Below are 24,355 nucleotides of genomic sequence, written 5' to 3'. Positions count from 1 at the left end.
CATGACCTTACCTCTCCAAAGGCTCCCTTGCCGATGACCTTGAGCGGCTCAAAATCTTCGACCCCTAGTCTCGATCGCTTCAGACGAAGGAATTCGGTCTCTTTCACTGCATGTTGCTGTCGTTTTTGGGATTTCTGAAATAAGAAAATGATTACATTTAGACAAACTAAGTGATGTTGATTTGAATAACAAAATACTAACATCAGCTGAAAGAATTGAACAGTTTCAAGTTGTAATATTGTTTATAATAGGCCTTGACCTACACACATATTTCAAAACAGAGTTATGGGCCTTGCTACACATGCATATTAACTCTGGCAACTTGTGTACTAAGTTTCATATCATAATCTTGAATTGTTTTTGAGTAACGGCAAACGTTAAATCTTTGGCATTCCAACAACACAAAGGTTATCAAACCTCAGCTTTTTCTTCCAAAAACATATAAAAAAGCTAAAAAATGTTGTTGTTTTTTGTAGTTAAAGATAGTCTGGATACTGTTTATAAGGACTTTTAAAAAAAAATCCCAAGAGAGCATCTTTCTGAATCCCCTATAAAGAAGGATGGCAAAATTTCATTCAAAGGTCAGAGAAAATGCAGAATATTTCCTAGTGTAGAAATTTGAACCATCAGTACTTAATTGTTTTAAAACAGAACATATTGCAAAACCCGCCAGAAAAAATTCACATCCACATTTAGGCATTCTATAATTGACAAGATATTAAAATCCCATCAAGCTTTTCTCGAAATGAGTTTTAGCACCAAAATACCCCATAATTCGTTATTAATTTAAAATTTCTCGACTTCAGCCTCTCCTCTGCATTGCCTGCATATAAATCATGTTTTTTTCTGACACAATTGCATTAATGGTTATTATTGATTCGATACGTGCGCAAGTAGCAAGTGGTTTATCCTCGGAGATAGAAGCTATCTAAACTGTACAATCGTAAATTCTGCGCCAACATAAACTGTTCTTGATGTTTCACATTACTCCTGCACATAATAATGCTACAATATGCACACTCAGCAGAAAAGCTTAAGCATTTTTTTTTTTATGGACTTTTAAGAAATTCTAATTGATTAGCACATTTTTTTCAGCCTGTTAAAGAATTAACTGTTAATTATATTTAGATTACTGTGAAATCATTAATGTTCGTGGGGCATTAATGTTCGTGGTTTTCGTGGGTTAAGTGATCCACGAATTTAAGATCCCACGAAATATTGACCCTTTATTCCCTTTTTCAATTCCCATGTTCTGTACATACTCTAGTTTATTCGTTACAGAGGCCGTAGTACACATCGAAAATATCCGTCTTACTGTATATCTTACTATCATTGTTTTGTTAATATATTATATCAGCCTTTAACAAATAATAAACCAAATTATTTTAATGTGTTTATATGAAACAAATGACAGAAGCACGTGCCTTAACATGTGCTGTTCATTAAAATCTCCAGGTGTACAAAATGTGAGTGATGAGTGTCGGTTCTCGATTTTATTTCTTTAATGAAATAATTAATCGATTACATTAGAGGTTACTGAGCACCCAATGTGACAATGTACAAAACAAAGCGTTTAATATACTTATTAAACAAAAACGTGTAAATAAATATTGAAATGAGATGATATTCAAAAGTAATTGAATTTGTAAACATCAGCTATCTTTAGGGATTGTTTACGGACCTTCTCGGTGTTTTCACGGTTTGCAAAATTCTTAATTGACATTCAATGGCTTCGTCTATCTGTATTAGGAACAGGGTACATCTTCTTTTATGACCTTAATTTCCAATTAAATCGATAATTGACATGGATATATGCACTAATTGGCATGTCGTACCACTTTAGCGAGTGTCATAAACCGAGTTTTGTACACAACCGAAATCACAGGCCAGCGCGTGGAATGCAGTCGATCTAGGACGATCGCAATTTCGATTATTTTTTATTTCAAAAACGAAAAACCACGAATTCAAGTACCCACGAAATTGTAATTTTTCGGCAAACCACGAAATTTCATGCCAACGAATATAAATGATTTAACTTTTGCACCTTTATTTAGAGTTTTTTCATTTTATTTCAACATCAGTATATTGCTAGAGAATTCTTATAAATAAAGGTTAAAGTTCACAAAATCAATTTATTTATTCTAAGGGAGCAACAGTGACTGTAGGAATGTAGTTTCTTTAACTTGTACTAGAGGCACTACCCTGTTAGTATGATGTAAGGGTCCAATATATGAATTAACTGAGTCACATACACCAATAACTGAAACAGAGTGCTAAAAAATACTTTGCTCTGATTGGCCTGTTTAAAGTGATGAACTCTAAATAAAGTTATGACCAAAATAGAGTGCACAAAATACCTCGCTCTGATTGGCGTGTTTGAAGTGATGAACCCTACGTAAATACAGTTATGACCAAAATAGAGTGCACAAAATACTTCGCTCTGATTGGCCTGTTTAAAGTGATGAACTCTAAATACAGTTATGACCAAAATAGAGTGCACAAAATACCTCGCTCTGATTGGCGTGTTTGAAGTGATGAACTCTACGTAAATACAGTTATGACCAAAATAAAATGCACAAAATACCTCACTCTGATTGGCCTGTTTAAAGTGATGAGCTCTTAATACAGTTACGACCAAATAAGAGTGCACAAAACACTTCGTTCTGATTGGCTTGTTTAAAGTGATCGATGAGCTCTAAATACAGTTACGACCAAATAAGAGTGCACAAAACACTTCGTTCAGATTGGCTTGTCGGCAGTGATGAACTATAAATACATTTATACAACATCAAGGCTAACAGACCTAGATACGTGACATGGCCAAATGTGGTCTGACTATTTTTAATAGCCATGAAAAAGCAATAAATCTGAGACACAATAGTTGTAATTCAATCCCTTTATACCAATGAATGAATGTTTAAAAATATGGTTAGAGTACACCACTGAAATATTCTATTAGTTTTATAATTTTATATCAGTTAAAATGGGCAAGGTTTTTGAACGCCTTTTGTTCATTCTGAAAGTGATTTTATTTCCTAAATCTCACATGCTCCAGTACATCAAATTTCAAAGGAATTTCAATAAATTTAACATTTTAATGTCAGTAATGTGTCTTGTGCCATGCCTGCCTCCAACCAAAAAAACAACAAGAAACGAGAAACCAAAAACACACACAAGAAAACAACAGCAAACAAAATTTTTCTTGAATGCTTGTATATATCATTTACATTGTGTTAAAAAATATATGGTCAAGCCAAATTTTTTGCTAATGCACCAGTCAATTGTAACCTAACCAGCACCCCCCCCCCCCCCCCCCGGTCCAGGGGTCTACCAGGGATAGCTGGGGAAATGGGTCATGTTTTTACCTCGCAGATGGCCCCTAAGTGCCAGGTGAATGCATTGGTTTTTTTCCTCGCGCCAAAAATAGCGGGGAATGGGTATTACCTATAGTCCCTGGGGTGCGGGGGCATTTAGCGGGGATTTTACAAGCAGATTGCCCGCGCAGGGAGGGGATTTTACCAGGGATTGGCTGGACCGAAAGTCAAAGTCCCCGCTTTTCCCTGGACCTGGGGGGGGGGGGGGGGGAGGGGTATGGATACAATGGACTGGTGCATAACAATACGTTGAACTATTGGGTATAAGTCGGCAAATTTGGGTTTATATAACAGGTTACATCTTAAGAATAATTATTGTGGCTTGATTCTTCTCTTCAATTTATTAGAATCCATTATCTGTGTTTAAAAGGCCAGAATACCTAGCTAATTATATGGGAACTTTTGCACTGAAGGCAATTAGATAAACTTTACCACAAAAAGGTACTTTAACTTGGTTTATGGGACAACGCGTAAAATAACTTTAACACTATTATCTAACCAAGTATGGTCATGAATAAATTAGAATTGCGAATGAAGGCTTGTCCCAGTTTTTTCTGAATTTTGTCATTTTCGTATTTTTTTCTGTTTCTTCATTATAAACGAGAATATAACAGACAGAACAATTCAACAACAACCAATTAAAGCAATTTCAATTTTATCTAATAGTTGGCATTTATTATTTCATATATGCTAGCTTATATTGGGTGCCTCTATATTTAAAGTCAGAGAGAGTAATAAAGCACGGGCTAATCTAAAGATAACTAATGACTAAATTGGATTTTTTTTCGTTACGTATTGAAAATTTTGTCGTTTTAATTAACTTTCTTAATTTCTTTTAGCAGTCATTTGTATAAAACTGGTAAACCTTTTCGTCTTGTCAAAGGTCGCCAAAATGTTAATTGATTGGTCAATATTTATCCGAAAAAAATAATTAACCAATGAAATCATTTCAATATACAAACTAGCCTCTGAAGATAACCTGTGGACAACTGGTCTAAGTTTTATATAATTGGCTGCAGAGCTTGCTCTTCTAAATGATGTTCATCTGTCCAGCAATCTCATTGGTAGAGACATGAGCATGAACACTAAGGACGAGACATGAGCATGAACACTAAGGACGAGACATGAGCATGAACACTAAGGACGAGACATGAGCATGAACACTAAGGACGAGACATGAGCATGAACACTAAGGACGAGACATGAGCATGAACACTAAGGACAGAAAAAGGTTGGTTTGATATAAAAGCTTTCTTTTTGGTGCATCTTTTTTTAAAGCCAAAATCAACCAAGTAAATTATTATATTTCTAAATAGAACGCAATAATACCAAGGCTGTTTGGACAAGCTTCAAACATTAGAAAGCATTATTTGATGAACGTGTTCTTTTTAAGGTTAATTATTCATATCTTGGAAAGATACAAGTTGAATCATGGTAAAGATGTTTTTGAATATTAGGCAAGCATTAATATCTGAATATTATGACTGTTTACATTTCAATAATCACTAAGTCTTATCAGCTACATTATTAAGACATCCGGCTCATCGTTGAAATGGCATGAAGGGCGCACCATCATTAGATCCAGAATTTCACCCTGCTTAGCCGTGACCTTAAAATTGTCACCTGATACAAACTGAAGTAAATCTTTTAAATTTTGAAATGCATGATCAATTAAGGGTGCATGTAACCATCATCTGATAACAAATTTCACCCATATATTGCGATTAATAAAATTGTCAACCAATGCAAATGGAGCACATCTAGGATGTTTTGATTTGCACGGTCCAGTCAAGCGGCCCTATCGAAAACAGTTTATTCACAGATTTTCCCCATTTAACATGACCTCAACAATCGTCATCAGATACAAATGTATTTTTGTGAACATAATATGCATGATTGAAGAAAAAAGCGTGCAAAAGTCACGCCAAAAATCCCAATTTACCAATGAAAGTTATCGAGTCTCGCGACCGTAAACCGTGGTTACAGAATAACATTCGAGATTACAATAATTTCAAATCTCATAAAGAAGCTTAAAAACAAAGAATGCAATTATGATTTAAGAATGATGCACTGGTGTCCCATTTCAAAATCAGACAATTTCCTGTAGTCTGTGACTCAATGCATTGTATCATAGCAACATCAACTCCAAGAAAATTACTTTAATAATAACCTAAGTCGACCCAATACAGTTATAGAATTTAAGCTCTTTTTTTAGGCAGAATCAATGGTAAACTGTGAACTAAGTAGCGGGTTCAGGATCTATGATAGATAAATAAGGCGATTAATCAAGTCATCCCCCATTAGACTATCAATAACAGAACAATAGGTGCAGTTATAGTCTGCTTTGAAAGAAGATTAAATACAGTATTATTCTGACTTTTCTCTAAACACAAGACAAGCTAGGGGAGTGACAATCAGTGGAATTGTTTTGGGGAAGGGTGGCAACAATGGAAGAACGGGAATTTTTATACGCCAAAATGTTCTACAATGAACTGACGGCATTAATTGCCAACGTTTGGTGCAGTATAAATATAGCTGAACTATAAGATGGCCTCTGTAAATTGCCTATTCAGTAAAAATGTAATGTTAGAATATGGCAGTTTCCATTAAAAAGAAGAGGGGGTGAAAATTAACATGGCCATTTAACATTGACCACTTCAAGGTCAAGGTCATTTCAAGGTCAAAGTAGGAAAACTACCTCAAAATTTGATTTATCCTGCATACAGTTTTCTATTAAAGTTTATTTACATTAACTTCGTATCAAAAAATGGTGACAGAATGGTAAATTGTATTTTCCTCAATTAAAATCACATAATAGGGTATAGTTTTCATTTTAGTTGAAACTGCAAATGCTTAATATCATTACAGCATGCTCAAGGTGGTCACAAGATTGCTATTATAAACTATCATTAAAACCAGAGTTATTGGCCTTTACAAATTTGCTTACAAGGGGTAATTTGTCTCTGGCAACATAAAATGTGTACAGAGTTAAATGTTTTATAATTTTGGTCATATTCAAGTCCATTTTCTATAGAGTAAATTAATATAATACTTGACCCCTCATGGTGCCATAAATCATGTTATTCTCTTATTATAGTACAATAAATGCAAAATAAACGTTATATTAGTCTTAACATTTCGACACATAGTAACAACCGTATTTAGCTGTAACATATTTAGAAACATCACCTTCATTTTCGTACAAACAATAGTGACCATAAAATCTTTACAGCCTCCAATAAACATTTTATGGTACTAATAACCATGTACATGAATGAAAGTTTGGTGATACAAAACCTAATACACTGGCAGGGTGGAGCAAGGTTTTGGACACTTCATATTGACATGTTATCTTTTAACCCATTGTTTGTGACTTTCAAACTCTGATGATGTTCACCAGGATATCTCTGTTGATAGTGTGATACAGGAAACTGGGTGATTTTTTTCAAACAGGATAAAACTTGAGAACAGCAAGCAGATGTATATCTGTATATCACCATTATCATTATCTTATTGTCAAAAATTAGCTATTTGATAACAGTTCTAGACAATTAAATTTCGATTAAATAGTAATACACTTTTCGGATATAGATGGTCTAACTTCAAAATGATGAAGCTGCATTTTTTATGTTTTGATATTTTTAACACTTTGATCACTAAAATCATATAGGCGAGACGCATATAAATGCAAAAGGCCGAATTAATAGTCCAATGAGAAAATTGCTTTGTATCATGTGATCAAAATGTCGAGCAATGATTGGACATCTCACAGAGAAGCAAAAATGCTTAGCCTTCAGAAATTGTGTCTACAAAAATTGTAAAAACGTTGCTACTGAAAACATGGGATTTTGTAGCTTCGACATTTGAAAGTGAGGCCATCCATATGGCCTGCTTACTTCTTGGCCAGCCCTATATATATTAACATGTCTTTGCGGACACTTCTTAAAGGTCAGTCTTTGAGAACCATTTCCTGAAGATGCCATTCAATTTCCTGAAATCCCCTTAAGCACAATACAAAGTGAGGCCTTCCAAAAAATGTGTCTGGTTAACAGTGCACTGACCAAGACTATTTCGAAACGGTCGAGAAGATTTTACAATTGAGGGTTGGCTTAATACTTGACAAAACAATATTTTATTTTTCATGATTACCCTAGACATCATTAAAAAATTGAGTCAGGGCCTATTCAGAGTGTAAGTTGTGTCAATGTAAAAAAAAAAGCTCCGCAGAGTGTTGTTGTTTTTTTTAGTCAAGTTTGCTTAACATGTTATCTTTGGCAAAATGTATACCAAGTTTCATATTGAAAGTTATATCCAAAATTCAAGATTTTGCATGACAATAACGCTGCCGCCAAAACAAAATCGGATTAAGTATTGACGGCAGCGTTATTGTCATGCAAAATCTTGAATTTTTTTTTATCCACACCACCACTTTTATTCTTTGAAAAACAGACAAAATAAAACTGACTTGGGACATTTTCATTTCTGGTTGTGTCTGCAAAAAAACAAACCACCAGGAGATTATATTCTCTGGCCTTATAGATACATTCATGTATAAGGCCACTTATTCCTGCCAAATGTAATTTCCTAGCTCGTCTGGAAGATAATCAACTGATGTGGACAGAGTGAATGGTCAGTCTCAAAGGAGATACTTGTCCACAAATGTAACAACCTTCAGGATAAAAGCTCTGGGAGAAAACGGAAGAAAAGAAAAGTGAATTATACGGTAATGAAAAGATTTGTATCAGTTTAGGCAAACATGACTTCTAGAAGCATTATTAAACACGCTTTCAGCTCTTTAGGTAGTTTTTTGTGCACTATTGTACTATGACAATTAAGTATAATGGTCAAGTAACTCACTTCACCTTGCTTAATGTTAATGAGAAAGTTACCAAATTAATGTCACCGCAGCAAAGATTAACAGCTGATGTCCACTGTTAAGTCCATCAGCCCTTGAGGTGACACTGGTCAGTACAGGGCGGTCAAAATATTATAAAATGTTACAAAACAAAGGTAAACAGCAATAAGACAAAGAGGCCTGCAAAATGGTGAATGTTCATCTGTTTTTGAACAAAACCAAGGGGCATTACTTGATAAATTCTAAAGCCAGAGTAATGGGCCTTTCTTCCAGCATTGCCATCTATAACATGCACTAATTTTTCTGTGCATGTCTTGAATAATGAATGACCAACAATGACGTTTTTTGTGGTAGCTGTGGTCAGTTTAGTTGTGGTCATTGTAGTGTGGTCAGTATAGTGTGGTCAGTTTAGTTGTACATGTTGTTAATGTAGTATGGTCATTGTTGATTTTTTTAGTGTAGTATGGTCAGTGTTGATGTTCTCAGTGTAGTGTGGTCAATGAAGTTGTGGTCAGTGTAGTGGTGGTCAATGTGGTATGGTCAGTGTTGATGTTTTCAGTGTAGTGTGGTCAGTGTAGTGGTGGTCAATGTAGTATGGTCAGTGTTGATGTTCTCAGTGTAGTGTGGTCAGTGGAGTAATGGTCAGTGTATTTGCGGTCAGTGTTGTGATGCCAGTGTCATTGTGGTCAGTGTAGTAATAGTCAGTGAAATTGTGGTCAGTGTGACTGTGGTCAGTTTAGTTGTGGTATGTGTAGTTGTAGTATGTTAAGTAATGGTCAGTGTAGCTGTGGTCAGTGAAGTTGTGGTAGGTGAAGTAATGGTCTGTGTAGCTGTGATCAGTGTCGTTGTGGTCAGTGTGACCTTGGTCAGGGTAGCAATGGTCAGTGTAGCTGTGATCAGTGTAATTGTGGTCAGTGTGACCTTGGTCAGGGTAGTGTGGTCAGTGTAGTTGTGGTCAGTGTATTTGCAGTCAGTGCAGTTGGGGGTCAGAGTAGTGTGGCCAGTGCTGTTGTGGTGAGTGTAGTTGTGGCCAGTGTCGCTGTAGACAGTGTAGTTGTAGTCAGGGTCAGTGAAGTGTGGTCAGAGTGATTGTGGTCAGTTTCACTGTGGACGGTGTAGTTGTGGTCAGTGTAGCAATGGTCAGTGAAGTGTCATCAGTGTGATTGTGGTCAGTGTAGTTATAGTCAGTGAATCATGGTCAGTGTGATTGTGGTCAGATAAGTGTGGTTAATAGTGGTCACTCACCTGTTCATCATTAAGACCGTCCTCTTCCATTGACTCTTCCAATTTCTGGTATCTGAAAAACACAGAACGTATAATTTTTAACAAGTTATCTATACAAACAGCATATTGGTGTTCTGAAAGAACCACACCCAAAATATATGATAATGCAATCCAGATTTTTTTCTGGGGAAACACAGCCACATTCCTGAAAGTTTTTTTCTACATTGACCAAGGACATTGCTCAACAACTATGTAAAACTTTGAATGAAACACTAGGGATGTGATTGACCTTACAGCTGAAAGGCTGAAACCATTTTGTGACGGGTTTGGAGGACAATATAAGGCCTCCAATGGGGAGAAGCACCTTGCAGAAGCAAAACTGGCTTTTTAAGGGGCTTGCCTTGCTTCTTTTTGAAGCAAGCTAGAGTCAATACTTACAACAAATTAAGTATCAACCAGAAACAACCAGTTAACTGTTTTAGTCAGTTGATTTTTTTTTATTTATATATATATTTTTCTTTGGTCCCTGAAGCCATTGAATCCGCAGAAATCCGCTAATCCACAGACAGATATCACATCCCTGAACACGCCACACCTGTGTTTCATCATTGATTACATTTACTGTACCAAGTTTCATGCAAATAACGTGGAATGAATTTTATGCAACAGGATTACTAGCAAACATAAAATGTTTGTTTACAAATGATGAATCTTGCCTCTTCAAATGAATAATACAAAGACCTCAGGGCAATTCATCAATAAAGATAAATGAAAATAACACAATTGCAATCACTTTCCCCATTTTCCTAACCACTGGCACCAGCAGACGTCATGCGCCAGATGTTCCTAGAATCTACCTGCTAGAAGCATTTATCACATGCACCCACAAAAAAAACATGTCCCTATCGGTTTCTGGTTATAATTCCCTGGCAAATATTAACTCTTTTTTTTGTACCTTTGTTTATATGATTCTTGATAAAAAAAACAAATCTGAGAATTATAGTGCAGTGAGTTCTTGGAAAAGGTCATGATTTGTTACGGAAATGTTTCATGAAATTATTATTGAAATCGCGTAATAGTTAAAGATTATAATAGTATGTTAATGCGTTATCAATTTATTTTAGTAAAATTAAAATGCAATTCACCAGCTAAGTGGTTGATATTATATTTTGTCTACTGATTCACCTGATCAATAACGGCTGACACCTGTTTTACCAAAATAATTTATTTGAAAAAAAAATCTGCCAACCCATTGGATAAAATATAATTTCGACCACTTACATCTGTTTAAGCTCAGTGCTTAATTATAAGAAAATTAATGTTTATAAGATCTGAAAGATAGCATTGGCTAAAATTAAGTATAATTGTCTCTTTCACTAAAGTTAAGAACATTTTGATTTTTTTGTTCAGTATTATTGAGTTGTCTGCCTATCGCTTTTAATTGAGTCAATAAATTGGTCTATAATCCATAAAATGAACCAAATAATCTGGTATTAGAGTGCAGGGGAAAACCCGAGTGAGTGTTGATGTATGTTATTGGTATCACTAAGCCAGTTTGTTGGGGCAACATTCTGTTTATGTGGTACTATTACAACTACAACGACATGATTATACGGATCAATGGCATAAGGCAGTGAGATACGTGTTTGACTTTTCGCTGTGCACACAAAACAAGATGGCAAACTTCAATATTTGTCAATGTCCACTCACAGTCATCAAATAAGAACAGTTTATATTACATTGCAAATTAATATTACAAATAACAAATTCATATTTTAATTATTCGTCCAAAGTGTAAGAACTTAGCAAGTGGCATTTTTTTAATATGCTCATCATATGTTAATTATCATTGTGGGAGAATAAGGCCAGAGTTTTTTTATTTTTCGTTTTATGGGAGCCCCGTACCTAAATATTGCAAAACCCAAATAAGAAAAAAAATCAAATTCCTAACTTTATTTATTTTTTTTCCGCTGCCCGTTTCTTCGATCTCCAATAGAAAATAAAAATTAGTGTTATTTAACTTAATGCTAATTTCACAACAACAAAAAAATATCGCGCACAATTTCCAAGATGGCGGAAGCCGGCGCTTTTGCTTATGATATCAAGTGAAATATGTTTCATTGTTTTGTGATATTATATGCCATGATGAAAATAAAACTTGAAACTTGCTTATTATCATACTATAAGCGCTTGTAAGGAAAATGGCGGCCTTTTACGAAATTTTAAAGTGGATTTAGTTTTAAGACGGATACTGTTGTTCATAAAATCAGGCATTTTGATATTTCGGAACGGAATTGTATTTTCTTTATACCAAAGCATAAAATCACATAAATATTTCTGTGTGTAGACCTGTTTACACGGGGATACACTGAGATTTGGAATTTGCTGTACAGTTTCTGACTACAGAAAAAGACGAGAATGTGACATTGGATTTGGCTTGTTTGTCTAAAGACAATAAACTTATACCAACATATTGCATACCATTTTAATGGGTATTGGCTCCTCTTTTCATGGCACCCATTTTAAAATGGATTGTTTGTATGTTGATTAAGAAACTAAACAAAATGACATCTACAGTGAAATCTGGTAAGTTTGAGTTACATACCTTGTTTCTTTTCTTGTATATCATAGACATTAAAATTTCTTCAGATGTGTTGTTTATCTCAATATATGTAACCAAAATGATATAAATCAACATTTGTGGTTACAATTGACTGGTGCATTATTGTGGCTTCTTGTGAAAATGACATCTTGTTTTGACTTTATTAACAGATCTATTATACAACAGGCAGTATGGAGTACAAAACAAGTGTGCACAACTTCAAAACATACATTCTATAACAGTTTGCGAAAAAGAGAAAAATATACAGAAAATCAGTCTTATTTTTATTTATTTTTCTCGACGCTCATTTTTCAACATCTTTTTCTTAATTTCATTCCCTCCTCCTGGCGCTTATTTTTTAAAAAAATCCTGTAAAACGAAAAATAAAAAAACTCTGGCCTAAGGCCAAAAGGGACAAAATCCTGACACATTTCAATGTGACTGTCGCTTAGGCAAAACATAAAATGTTTTGGTTAGGGTAACATCCTTTTCAAAAACAGAAAAGATAGGGTAGGCAGGCTTTTTATTTTATTCTTTTATTAGGCTTTATGTAAAAATTATTGTCACCATTGGACAATTGTGGTAAAGTAATATTCTGTAAAAAGCGTTCACGATTTTAAACTTCATATTAAATCACACAATTAAAAATAATTGCAATTATTTATTTAAAAAAAAAAAAAAAATCTTTTTAACAGCCGATTTAAAAAAAATGTTAGGGTCGGCACCTATTCCTTAGATAGGTAACCCAGACCAAATGTTTGTTTTTTAGGCCTTATAGCACCTCATTGCATTAACTCCAGACAGACTGAATGAAAATATATATTGCACATTTCTATAATAGAATTCTCCGCCTATATATATATTGCGTTGGCTTTGGAATACTGGTAACTTGCCAATCAATGACAAATTGTATAATGATTGTGTATAAGGTTATATAAGTCAGCTGTATAACATAAATCTAAGGATTGTCTTTGAGCATTTAAAAATAAGGCCTAAAAAATGAATTTGGTTCAGGTTATCCGACCCTGAAATAGGCGGTAATCTTAACGATTTCATAGTCAGTTGGTACACAAGAGCTGTCACAGAGACAGCGCGCTCCAGTATTCCGCCGCTTTTCGGTGTATGGATTGAAAAGTTTTGGCAAAACATGCATGGATCACTGTTAGATTAGATTTCAATGCAAAACATGATGTGCTGAGATATTTACATAAATTGAGGTGGTACGCAAACTTTAATGTAAATTCTTAGTCGAAAAAGGGTCATAATTCGGTCAAAATGATCAATACAGTTACCTCCTCCTGTGTACAGGTTGGGGGCATGATGGTGAACAAGCGTGCAAAGTTTCAAAGCCAGATGTCAATGGCCTTTGAAAATATTTGAGGTGGTACGCAAACTTTAACGTAAATTTTAAGTCGCAAAAGGGGCATAATTTTGACAAAATGCTTGATAGAGTTACCTCCTCCTGTGTACAGGTTGAGGGCATGATGGTGAACAAGTGTGCAAAGTTTCAAAGCCATATGCAATGGCCTTTGAAAATATTTGAGGTGGTACGCAAACTTTAACGTAAATTTTAAGTCGCAAAAGGGGCATAATTTTGACAAAATGCTTGATAGAGTTACCTCCTCCTGTGTACAGGTTGAGGGCATGATGGTGAACAAGTGTGCAAAGTTTCAAAGCCATATGCAATGGACTTTGAAAATATTTGAGGTGGTACACAAACTTTAACATAAGTGGTAACGCCGACGCTGACGCTAGGGTGACTAGGATAGCTCTCCTTATTCTTCGAATAGTCGAGCTAAAATGAATAAAAATATATTTATTTTTTGGCCTAACTAAAAAAAATGAAGTCTTAAGTAAAAATAAATAAATTGTTATTTCAATAAAGGAAAATGGCTTTGAATAATATTTAATTTGAGTGGGAAAAATTGAAGACTGGATCAATAAATTGATGCAATCAGAGAGCACTGATGTTTTTATTAACAAATAGTCAATATTACTAGTATCTCTCTACTATAGATTGCTTGTCAGAGTACAAACGAATGAAAATATTGAGTCAACTAAATATTTTCAATTTTATTGAGCCAATATTCTTGTAAATTTTATGTATCATGGAAGGGCCTCACTTCTTTATATGATAATTATTCTCTGACAGAAGTTTTAAATTGATTTCAAAGATACCAGTTTTCATCAATACAGTTCCAGGAATTTCATGCAATAAATATTCAACAGAACTGAATTATAATAAATCATGCTGCATTGTTTAAATCCCAAAAGCATTATCAAACTCCACAGTTTTCCGAAACTTGAGGAAAAACATTTCTGTCTTTAATGGGTTGCTTTTGTATTCATCTTAATTTTCAATCACCATCCCTCTGAACAAATTTCTCTTTCAATTTGATCAGTCAGCACTTTGGTTAAAAACACTTTGAGAACATTCATTTTAGGTAGAATAAAAAAAAATACAAACAAGGCTAAGAATACTTCGACACTGTTCAGGCCTAAAAAATTATATTTGGTTTGGGTCACCCAACCCTACATAAGAAATAGGCTCTGACTCTACTCTTTTAATAGTCAGTTGGTCAAAAAAATGTATGTGTTTTAATATGAAGTTTAAAACCTTTAAAACTTTATACAGAATTAAGATTACTTTAACATCATCATTCAATTATGAAAATAACATTCTTATATAAAGCCTAACAAAAATAAAATAAAATAAAAACTCTACCTACCCTTCCTGTTTTTGAAAATGATGTAACCCTAACCAAACAATTTTTTTTTGTCCTTAGAACATCAATATTTGATTGTTTTTGCCGATCTATCAATGATGTTTGACATTAAAGAGAGTCTAGGAGTCTGAATATGGTGCAGACCTCAATTTTGGCACAGACACCTAGATTTTTTTAGCAAGGAGGAGTCTGTTAGGCTCCTAGTTCATTCATAAAAAACGTAATAATAAATGATATTGTGCATCTTTTCTGTATCAACCTACTCAAATTTAATCAAACTTAAATCATCCTTAAATATTGCACACAAGATACCCTTTCTCCAGTTTCTGAACAAGATGACTATGAATTAATCTCAAACTGCTAGGCTTCTTGATAATGACTTAGCATCCTAAAACTTGTCCTAAAATTCACAAATGGGTAGTCCGACAGACTCCAGGGCGAAAACTGTTAAGTGTCAAACACTGCTCCTTTGCAATTTTTTAGCTAGATTTCTGGCGCTTGATACACAGGTGCATGCATATTGTTCTGGTTAAGGTATATATCAAGTTTCATGTTTTTATATCAGTTGTTTCAAAAATTTAACATAATGCATCAACATAACAACAACAATTGAAACCAAAACCAATGCAAATAACTTAGGTCCTTTTTCAGACCATTTTGGGAGAAAAAAAACGTATTGGGAAAATTTGCATTGCGAAATATACTTTTCTGTCTCAAGCAAAAGACCTTAATGGCTGAAATAAAAATCCTTTGGGTGCAAAATATCTATTGCAATAAGTTATGACAGCTAATATCTCTGAATTTGATGAAAAACAACAATTTCTGAATTTAATAACTCAAGATTTTACATCACACAATTTATTAGGATGTTGAATACACGAACCATTACAGGAAAAAAGTATTTCATAAAAAATAATATATTTTTTTACTTTTGATATTATTTTTCTCTCACTTGCCAGGTTGTGAAAAATATCATATATTTTGCTAGAGGAATGTGTCCGATAGTTGGACCCATGGGTACAAAAGAAAAAGGCCTAAACTTCTTTTTCTAAAAAACACACCAACAGACCAATTACTACCTATAAACTTGAAAACAGTTGTTTCTTGTTAAATTGGATTTTTTCTTGATAACCATAATGTCAAGGTTTAAAAAGCTGTCTGCACAGTATTATTCTAAATTTATTCATTTTCAATTATAATGACAGTTTTTATTACAATTAATTGTGGAATAAAGCTTAATGTTTACGTAGTATTATTACTGGATATTAATTTATGATATATTGAATTAAAACACAAGTCTTAACATGAATTTACTGAAGAAATCTTGAGATGGATGACAAGTGGGAAATGTTACCGTAAAATGCTAAAAATTTGTGACATCCTTTTTCGCAAAAGTTTATAATAGGTTTTAATCATATCAAAGAGATTTAGTATTTGCGGGGCTATGGTTGTTTGAATTGCTTCTAAGTACATGAAAATAATTTGATTTACTATTATGAGGAGTATTTAAAAATACACGGAAAAGTGATATCATTTCTTCGATCACATATGAAACGCACTGAACATTTTATGGTATATAGATAAAAAAATAGCCTTCTCTAATATTCGTATTGTATCTTTTCTTGACTTTCCATTCAGAACTCCAAATTTACAGCTGATCTCTGCGCAACCCTCCTTTTTAGAAGACACGTCATTAAACAAAATGGCTGCCATACAGTTATATGACATCAGAATTTGACTTGGCGTCATAAACATCACATCAAGGTTTGGAGCTTTTTAAGTTATGATTTTGATAAGCTGAGCTTAAAAAATATACAAAATAATAATGTTTCAACCAATCAGATGCAGGAAAATTTTACAGTTTAGGCCAAGTTAGGTTCAATGGCATTGCCGTAAGGACTGCCTTTCATTTATTAAAATTTCTTCTCTACTAGTTTTCTTGCCCAAATACACTATATTCTGATAAATATATCGCAAAAGACTCAATTTGCTTCATTTATGTTTTACGTAGTGAGAACTTTTTTCCACATATTTTTGAACACCCCTCATATATTTATATGCAGCATTGTTTAAATTAACCAGTATTTACGAAAATACCCCCCACAAAAATAGACCACGCTACAATATATAAGTTATATATCTATCATCTAGTTAGCCTCTTGAAACATAACTGATAGCTAGCAAGGTGGTTTAAGAGATAAAATATTTATATGACCATAATTGTCTAGGTCAATTGTGAAAATTATTCATTATGTATTATAAATCAGGTTACATCTGACTGTCGATGCAAGATCGATCGATAATGTCACCGTGTTGCATAAAAACACTGCTAAGAAATGCAAACGATTTGATCAATTTTTCATACATAGACAAGTACCCGCAGAAGTCAAAATAAGAACAAGCCCCCAAGCACTACTCTGATTAAATGCTCTCTGGGCTTGCTTAATATTTGCCTAATTCAGAATTTTTATAAAACAGGTCTTGTTGAAAAGTTTGATTTTAAGGACTTAGTGAAGGAATCAGGGCTTGGTAATTAAAGTCTGATTTCAATGACAGTGTACATGTAATTCATTGATTATAAAATAAAATGATTGGCCTCTGAATATTTTAAACAATTGAAGCTTTGATCCATTGAAAAAAACAACCAGACATTATTTTTCCATTCATTCAGTGTTTGAGCATTATACAGACATTTTAGGTTCACTTAGAACATTATTTTACCAATTACCTTAATTAGACATTCATATAACACTTAAACATGATCTCATTTATTGAATCTAATCAATGACAAATAACTGTACTGTAGAGAGAAAATTTTACTCAGACATTAAATGCTTTTAGCAACAGCTAAAATTTCAGTAAATGAAGTTTATTTGATTTTAATGAATTAATTTTTTGAAAAACCAGTACACAATTCAAGCATTGGTTAACACACAGGTTTTATTTAGTAATGAATTGGATTATCATAAATGAAACCTTCATGTAAACACTCTTGTATATTTTTTGTTACCAAAGAAAGTGAAAGCCTAAAAGGTGCATGTGATAAAGGAAATAGAAGCAATAACAATTTTCTTCCTTCTATCCTGTTAATTTAACAATGTTTACACCCTCCCATACATCAATGTCTGACACTGACCATAACCCTCATTAATGTCTGACACTGACCATAACCCTCATCAATGATGTCTGACACTGACCATAACCCTCATCCATGTCTGACACTGACCATAACCCTCATTAATGTCTGACACTGACCATAACCCTCATCCATGATGTCTGACACTGACTATAACCCTTATTAATGTCTGACACTGACCATAACCCTTATTAATGTCTGACACTGACCATATCCCTCATCAATGTCTGGCACTTACCATAACCCTCATCCATGTCTGACACTGACCATAACCCTCATCAATGATGTCTGACACTGACCATAACCCTCATCAATGATGTCTGACACTGACCATAACCCTCATCAATGATGTCTGACACTGACTATAACCCTTATTAATGTCTGACACTGACCATAACCCTTATTAATGTCTGACACTGACCATAACCCTCATCAATGTCTGGCACTTACCATAACCCTCATCCATGTCTGACACTGACCATAACCCTCATTAATGTCTGACACTGACCATAACCCTCATCAATGATGTCTGACACTGACTATAACCCCTCATCAATGTCTGACACTGACCATAACCTTCATCAAAGTCTGACACTGACCATAACCCTCATCAATGTCTGACACTTAACAATACCTTCATCAAAGTCTGACACTGACCATAACCCCCATCAATGTCTGACAATGACCATAACCTTCATCAAAGTCTGACACTGACCATAACCCTCATCAATGTCTGACACTGACCATAACCCTCATCAATGTCTGACACTGACCATAACCCCCATCAAAGTCTGACACTGACCATAATCCTCATCAATGTCTGACACTGACTATAACCCTCATCAAAGTCTGACACTGACCATAAGTAGCTGTTAGACCAATTGTTTTGTATAGATGTGATTGACCTGGCAGCAGAAGGGCTGGAACCATTTTTGCGATGGGTTTTGGCAGTGCTTTAGGCATCCAAAGGGTGGTGAAGCACCCTGACACAGAGGCAAAACTATTGTTGTTTTTTCAGACTGAACCATTTTTAAAGCCAGAGGTATGGTTAACATGTGTTGTTTGCCTAGCGACATAATTTATGTACCAATTTTTATTTGAATATCTTAAAATAAATGTTTATGGCCATTGGTATTTTTTTTTGCACAATATCAATCATGCTTCCAAAAATAGCTATGACCTTACCACAACAAGAAAAAAGACTACATTGTGCAATTATGTCTCATTTCCAAGACCACAGGATTTTTAACTATTACGACGTACCTTGTTTCTCGTTCCTCATGTTGTGATATGAGATTGGAGTAGTAGTTTTCAAGCGTCACCTTGGCGCGTGTCACCTTGTCTATCGTGTGGTTGCTGATTTGAAGTTGTTCCCCTACTGTGGCCATCTTGGAGTTGCGACTCTGTGAAATAAATGAAGAGTAAAATAACAATACAGTGCAATAATCATTATGACATTATATGTGTACTTATTTAGGGCATGTTCGAATTTGCATTCCTGATTGATAGGATATAAATGTCAAGGGGCCTTTTTCATAAAAGATCTTAGTCAATTTTAGTCATAAATTGAAATTATCTTACCATTGTGTTTTATGGTAGTAACTTTATTTTACAACATATATGTGTGAATTGAACTTCAGTCATTATTGGAAATGAACCCAAAGTCAAGGAAATAAAATTAATCAATGTTATGATAGCCAATCCGTCATGTTATTATACGGAATTAAGATAATTGAAGCTACAACTAAAATCCTTCATAGCAATGGCCCTGGGGCAGTGAAAAGATGTTTGCCCCAGTGCCTCTGACCAATGCAGTATCATTAGTTTGATCCCCAATAGGGCGTTTTATGGTCCCTTGGACACCTTAAGGGCACTAAGCAGGCCAGTGTATATTATAAACTAAAGAATATCACTTATTAGTACTGTTTTGCAATATATGGATTATGCTGAAGAAAGTATAAAATCACACAGGCAAATCTTTCAGAAAATGAAATAGTAACCATTATTATTATCAAAATTACTTTTCATACAGAATTCAAAATCTACATATTTTTTAACATTTTCCCTCTGTGTTGAACTCAGGTCCTTCCTAAGATAAATCAATATAAAGTATATCAAGTATGGTAATATATACAATTAATTTAGTTTTGATCATGTGAATTAAAATATTCACAAATATAAGGTTGATCTATTATGGCTAAATAATTCTAAAATAGCAAATTGATCATAAAGATTATTACAATATTTTCACGAAAAGAAGTCTGACGATGAAGAAGTCTGACGAAAAAACCACCAACAAATTAGGAAAATGATCTATCAAACCAAATTACAATAGATATGGAAAGCTTAAGGCAGAGTTATCTGGCATTATACGGTAGTATAAACAAATAAAGCTCACTGAATGACAAGTGATAACTAAATAAGGTAACTGTCCTTTCAATCTGTCAAAACAATCATGACATCATCACACCCTAAAGAGGTTGACTGTTTTGGTAACCAAATTACGATACAAAACAGAAATACTTAAAAAACATTTTTTTCTTCATGTTTTATTAAACATACATGTGGTTACATAAATTTTTGCAATGCATCACACTCTAAATTTAAGTTGTAAATGTTTTACAGTGGTTTGACACAACTAATGATTTTGATAACCAAGAAAGGAGCGCAAGAAAATTGAAGAAAAACAAAAAACATGAAAAGGTCTGACTCAACTGAGTCTAAACACTATTTTTTTTACATTCATTGGCACCACAATTCCGTTTTTTTCTTACATTTGCTAGATGTGCCGATGGATACATCAAAGAAATTGGTCTGAGAATACCAAACCCTCAAGTGGAAAAGATAGAAATTTTTGTTTGTAATCCACGACTTGTGCACCTGTAGGGCAGGCCAGCTGTGGTAAATATTTATTTCTCATGACAATAAGCAGGCACTGCAAGTAATTAACTAAGACATAACTTTCCAGGTATAATTGTATTGTATGGAAATACTAGCAGATACAGTGGTGGATGCAGCCAGCAAGCTCACCCCCATCCCATCTTAAATGTCTAAGTAAACATTTCAGGTCAATATGGTAGAGAAATTATGCATAAAGTTTAAACTTTACCAAAATGCATTTTAGACTAAAATTAGCCAAAAAAATTTATGGCAGTACGACCAAATCTATACCATGACATGTTTACAGAAAATTTCTAGGGATTTTGGGGAGGAAGGCCCATGCCCCCAGAGATGTGACTCCTCCAACCTCAAATACTGGATCTGCCCCTGGATTAGTTGGCATGAGGTTGACTCATTGGAGAATCAGATAAAAGAATGCTATCAGATAAAAGAATGCTATGATTAGAATGGAAATCCATGAATGGGATGTGTCGCCTGGCCTGTAGGGAATGCCCATCAAATTTCTAGTAAATGTTACCATGACCTTGACCTTTAATTTATACTTTTTTTCGCTCTTGAGTCTGTTTCCTGGGTATCAACCATAGTTTACCTCATTTTGGAGAGGCTATGAGAAAGCCCCCCTGGTGGGGATCAAACCTACAACCTGTTAGGTGAGAGGCGAACACCTAAACTACAGGATATGGATCCATATAATACCATTAAGGGACAAGTCTTTTAAGTAAATACCTGATCAATTTATATTCATCATATTTTTATTTACTGCAAGGAGATCAGTCAGTTTTTCAAAATTAATGTACAATCTGAATTCTACAATCTTTCTGCAACTTCTCTAGGCCAATGTAGTCACCTTGACAATGCAAATGAGAAAATAAAAACAGCCATTTTGACTTTGAGGGCCATTACCAGTAAGTGAATTCGGTGCTGCGTTTTTTTGTTCACGTCTAGTAACAAGATGATCTCAAGTACCAGTACTTGTAAAAGCACCAATAAACATAACAATAGTCACTAAAAACACTTCAGCCCAACCGAACAGCAACATCTACTGAAAGGCTCGCATGAGTCTAAACCTGTCGAGACGACCATAATTGTGTTTCCTCCGTGAACAATCAATAAGGAAGGAGTTTAATGTCTGAAAATAAAGGCTGAATAACACACTTAACACCAGAGTTGATGGATTGATTTTTCTTGAGATCTCCCCAGTGAAAGGTCCATTTTGCCAGATCTTAATCATAAATGGAATAATTGAAATAAATTCTTTGCAATTCAAAAGGAAATATTTTTTGAAAATCATACCTTCATGCAGCCATTGTTCATTGCTTCAAACTTGTAAGTCAATCAGACCTTAGTATTTCATGCACTCAATTTTGTTTATTAGCCTATTTGATTTAGCCAATTCATATATTAGGTTGGGACGTCATACTTTATTTATCTACTTTATGGAGTTTCAATGCTGTCGGTCCTTTGGTGTAATTTTGATTAATTTGTAATACATGAGCCTTTACTTAAAATGATCTGAATGTTAATTTCCAGTAAATTTCCATAATGCATCGTTTAACAAGGTGATCGTTAAAAAACAGGTGGTCAATGGACAGCCAGAGCAGATTGTATGCACATGTTTACACTGTAAAAAAACATTTTATCTATAACAATATTTGAACTGTACTGGCATGACTACATTTGTATTATACGTGTGAAATGCAGACAATTTCCAGAAAATTGCAAAAAACAATAGCCAATACCCAATCTTACAAAATGAACCTTAGCACTATGTATGATCGATTTTCCTCTCTCTACTTGTTGCCTTGATCTTGTCTTTTAATTAGACCAGAGTCTATCTATGAGAGGAGTTAATGAAGGAACATAAGAAACTGACTGCTGGTACATCTTTTCTTGGCATATACCACGCTGCTGCTGATCAAGTGGATCCATTTTCTTGTTCATTTTCTTGCTCTAGTCCATTCATAACTGAGTTTGAAGAGAGATTATCAAGAAATGTCTTGAAGGGAATCAAGAAAGTGAAAGTTATGGTGCTTAAAGATAATCTTTTGCCATTGTTTATCTATTACGAATACAACTTTGTTTTTAGTACATGTTTGGTATAAGGCCTGTGTTACCTGGGCAACCCGACCCTACCTGGCAAAATCCCTCGACCATAGAGCTTTTTCAAGCCGAGATAAAATAAAAAAGTATGATTTTCCTATTTTTAGTTGTTGTTGATCATGCAATCCATTTGTGCTGATTGTAATTAAAAACTAAAATACACAATATTCCAAAATGTCATTGAAAGCATTAGAGAGTTGCTTTGCTGTTTGGACTGGAATTTTAAAAAAATAAATAAAAAAATTTGTCCCCACCCTTACAACTGTTGCTTTACACTCAGATATGGTTACAACAACACAGGACTTTCTGGCGTGTGTTTATTTCATATCACTGTGTGCATGCATATCTACCATCATTCCTAAAATTTGTACTTCCAATATGTACTTCCTTTTTTTGTTTTTTTAATCATTTTTTTTATTAACAATTAAAACCCCAAAATTGACATACTGCATACAAAGTTAATACAATAGAAATATATGTATGAAGCCTTATTACCAGTTATACTTTATAATCACTGAATCAACATTTCTAGCCTAAGGCTAAATATAATTGATCTTTAACTTAACGGATAATAATAAAAACCATGAGTTACCATACTAATGTTGCTCCTTGTGTTCTCCATTTAAAACACACACCATATCACAGGTGGAACATATAGTTCTTTGTTTTGTCCACTTAAAAGACTCACTATATCAGAAGTTGAACATTAAACATGTAGGACTTCCATTAAGAATTTGAAATTAGATGTTTTAACTCCCTTGCCATCAGTTTTAGAAGTTTTCTTGAACACTGAATATTCGTCCATTTTTGTACAATTATTCTGATAAATTAAGAAGAAAAAATGATACCTCAAAAAACGCCACCTTGTCAAAACTGAGAAGTGTATAAAAACAATCTTATTTTAAAAATAAGTTGAAAACTCATCGAAAATGTAACCAATTTTAACCTTGAATCCAGGTTTTTTTATGAAGTTTAATTCCGATTCAAGGGTGTAATAAACTTCCTTTTATCCGTAATGGAAGCACTGAACATGTGCTATAAATTCCCTTCCGTTTTGGAAATAATTGTTAAACACAGAAGTACAAGCACTGACTGACATATCAAACTTAAAAGTCCTAATAATGGGTCATATAATACCTTGTTTAAACTTTCTAAAACTTTGGTTCACGACCCCCAAAATTAAAGCTAAATGAATTAGATTATGTACATTTACCTTTCAAGTTTTAAAATCCAGACTTTCAGAGTACAGTTGTTTGTTTATTTGTAATTAATATCCTTATGAACAGAGTATATTACTCAGACAGTCCATGTGTATAATGATTATATATATAAAGCGTGTGATTAATTAGATTATAAACATTTACCTTTCAAGTTTTAAAATCCAGGATTTTCAGTAATCAGTTTTACTTTTATTTGTAAAAAATATCCTTATGAACG

At 34.0% G+C, this 24,355-nt stretch overlaps 1 protein-coding gene across 1 annotated transcript in view; it reads right to left on the bottom strand.

Moving 5' to 3' along the window:
• Window positions 1-23,634, bottom strand: part of LOC128231651 (serine/threonine-protein kinase tricornered-like) — a 41,326-nt gene extending 17,692 nt beyond the window's left edge. The window contains exons 1-4 of the mRNA XM_052944701.1: window positions 23,511-23,634; window positions 19,181-19,320; window positions 9,475-9,526; window positions 12-134 (exon numbers count right to left, since the gene is read on the bottom strand). Coding sequence (XP_052800661.1) covers window positions 12-134; window positions 9,475-9,526; window positions 19,181-19,320; window positions 23,511-23,540 — 345 coding nt within the window. The 5' untranslated portion in view covers window positions 23,541-23,634. The remainder of the gene's footprint in view (window positions 1-11; window positions 135-9,474; window positions 9,527-19,180; window positions 19,321-23,510) is intronic.
• Between the last annotated feature and the right edge of the window lie 721 nt (window positions 23,635-24,355).

This window comes from Mya arenaria, chromosome 4, assembly GCF_026914265.1.
Source record: "Mya arenaria isolate MELC-2E11 chromosome 4, ASM2691426v1".
NCBI classification, from domain to species: Eukaryota; Metazoa; Mollusca; class Bivalvia; order Myida; family Myidae; genus Mya; species Mya arenaria.
Note: the sequence above shows the minus strand (reverse complement) of the source record. Positions and strands in the feature narration are given on the sequence as shown.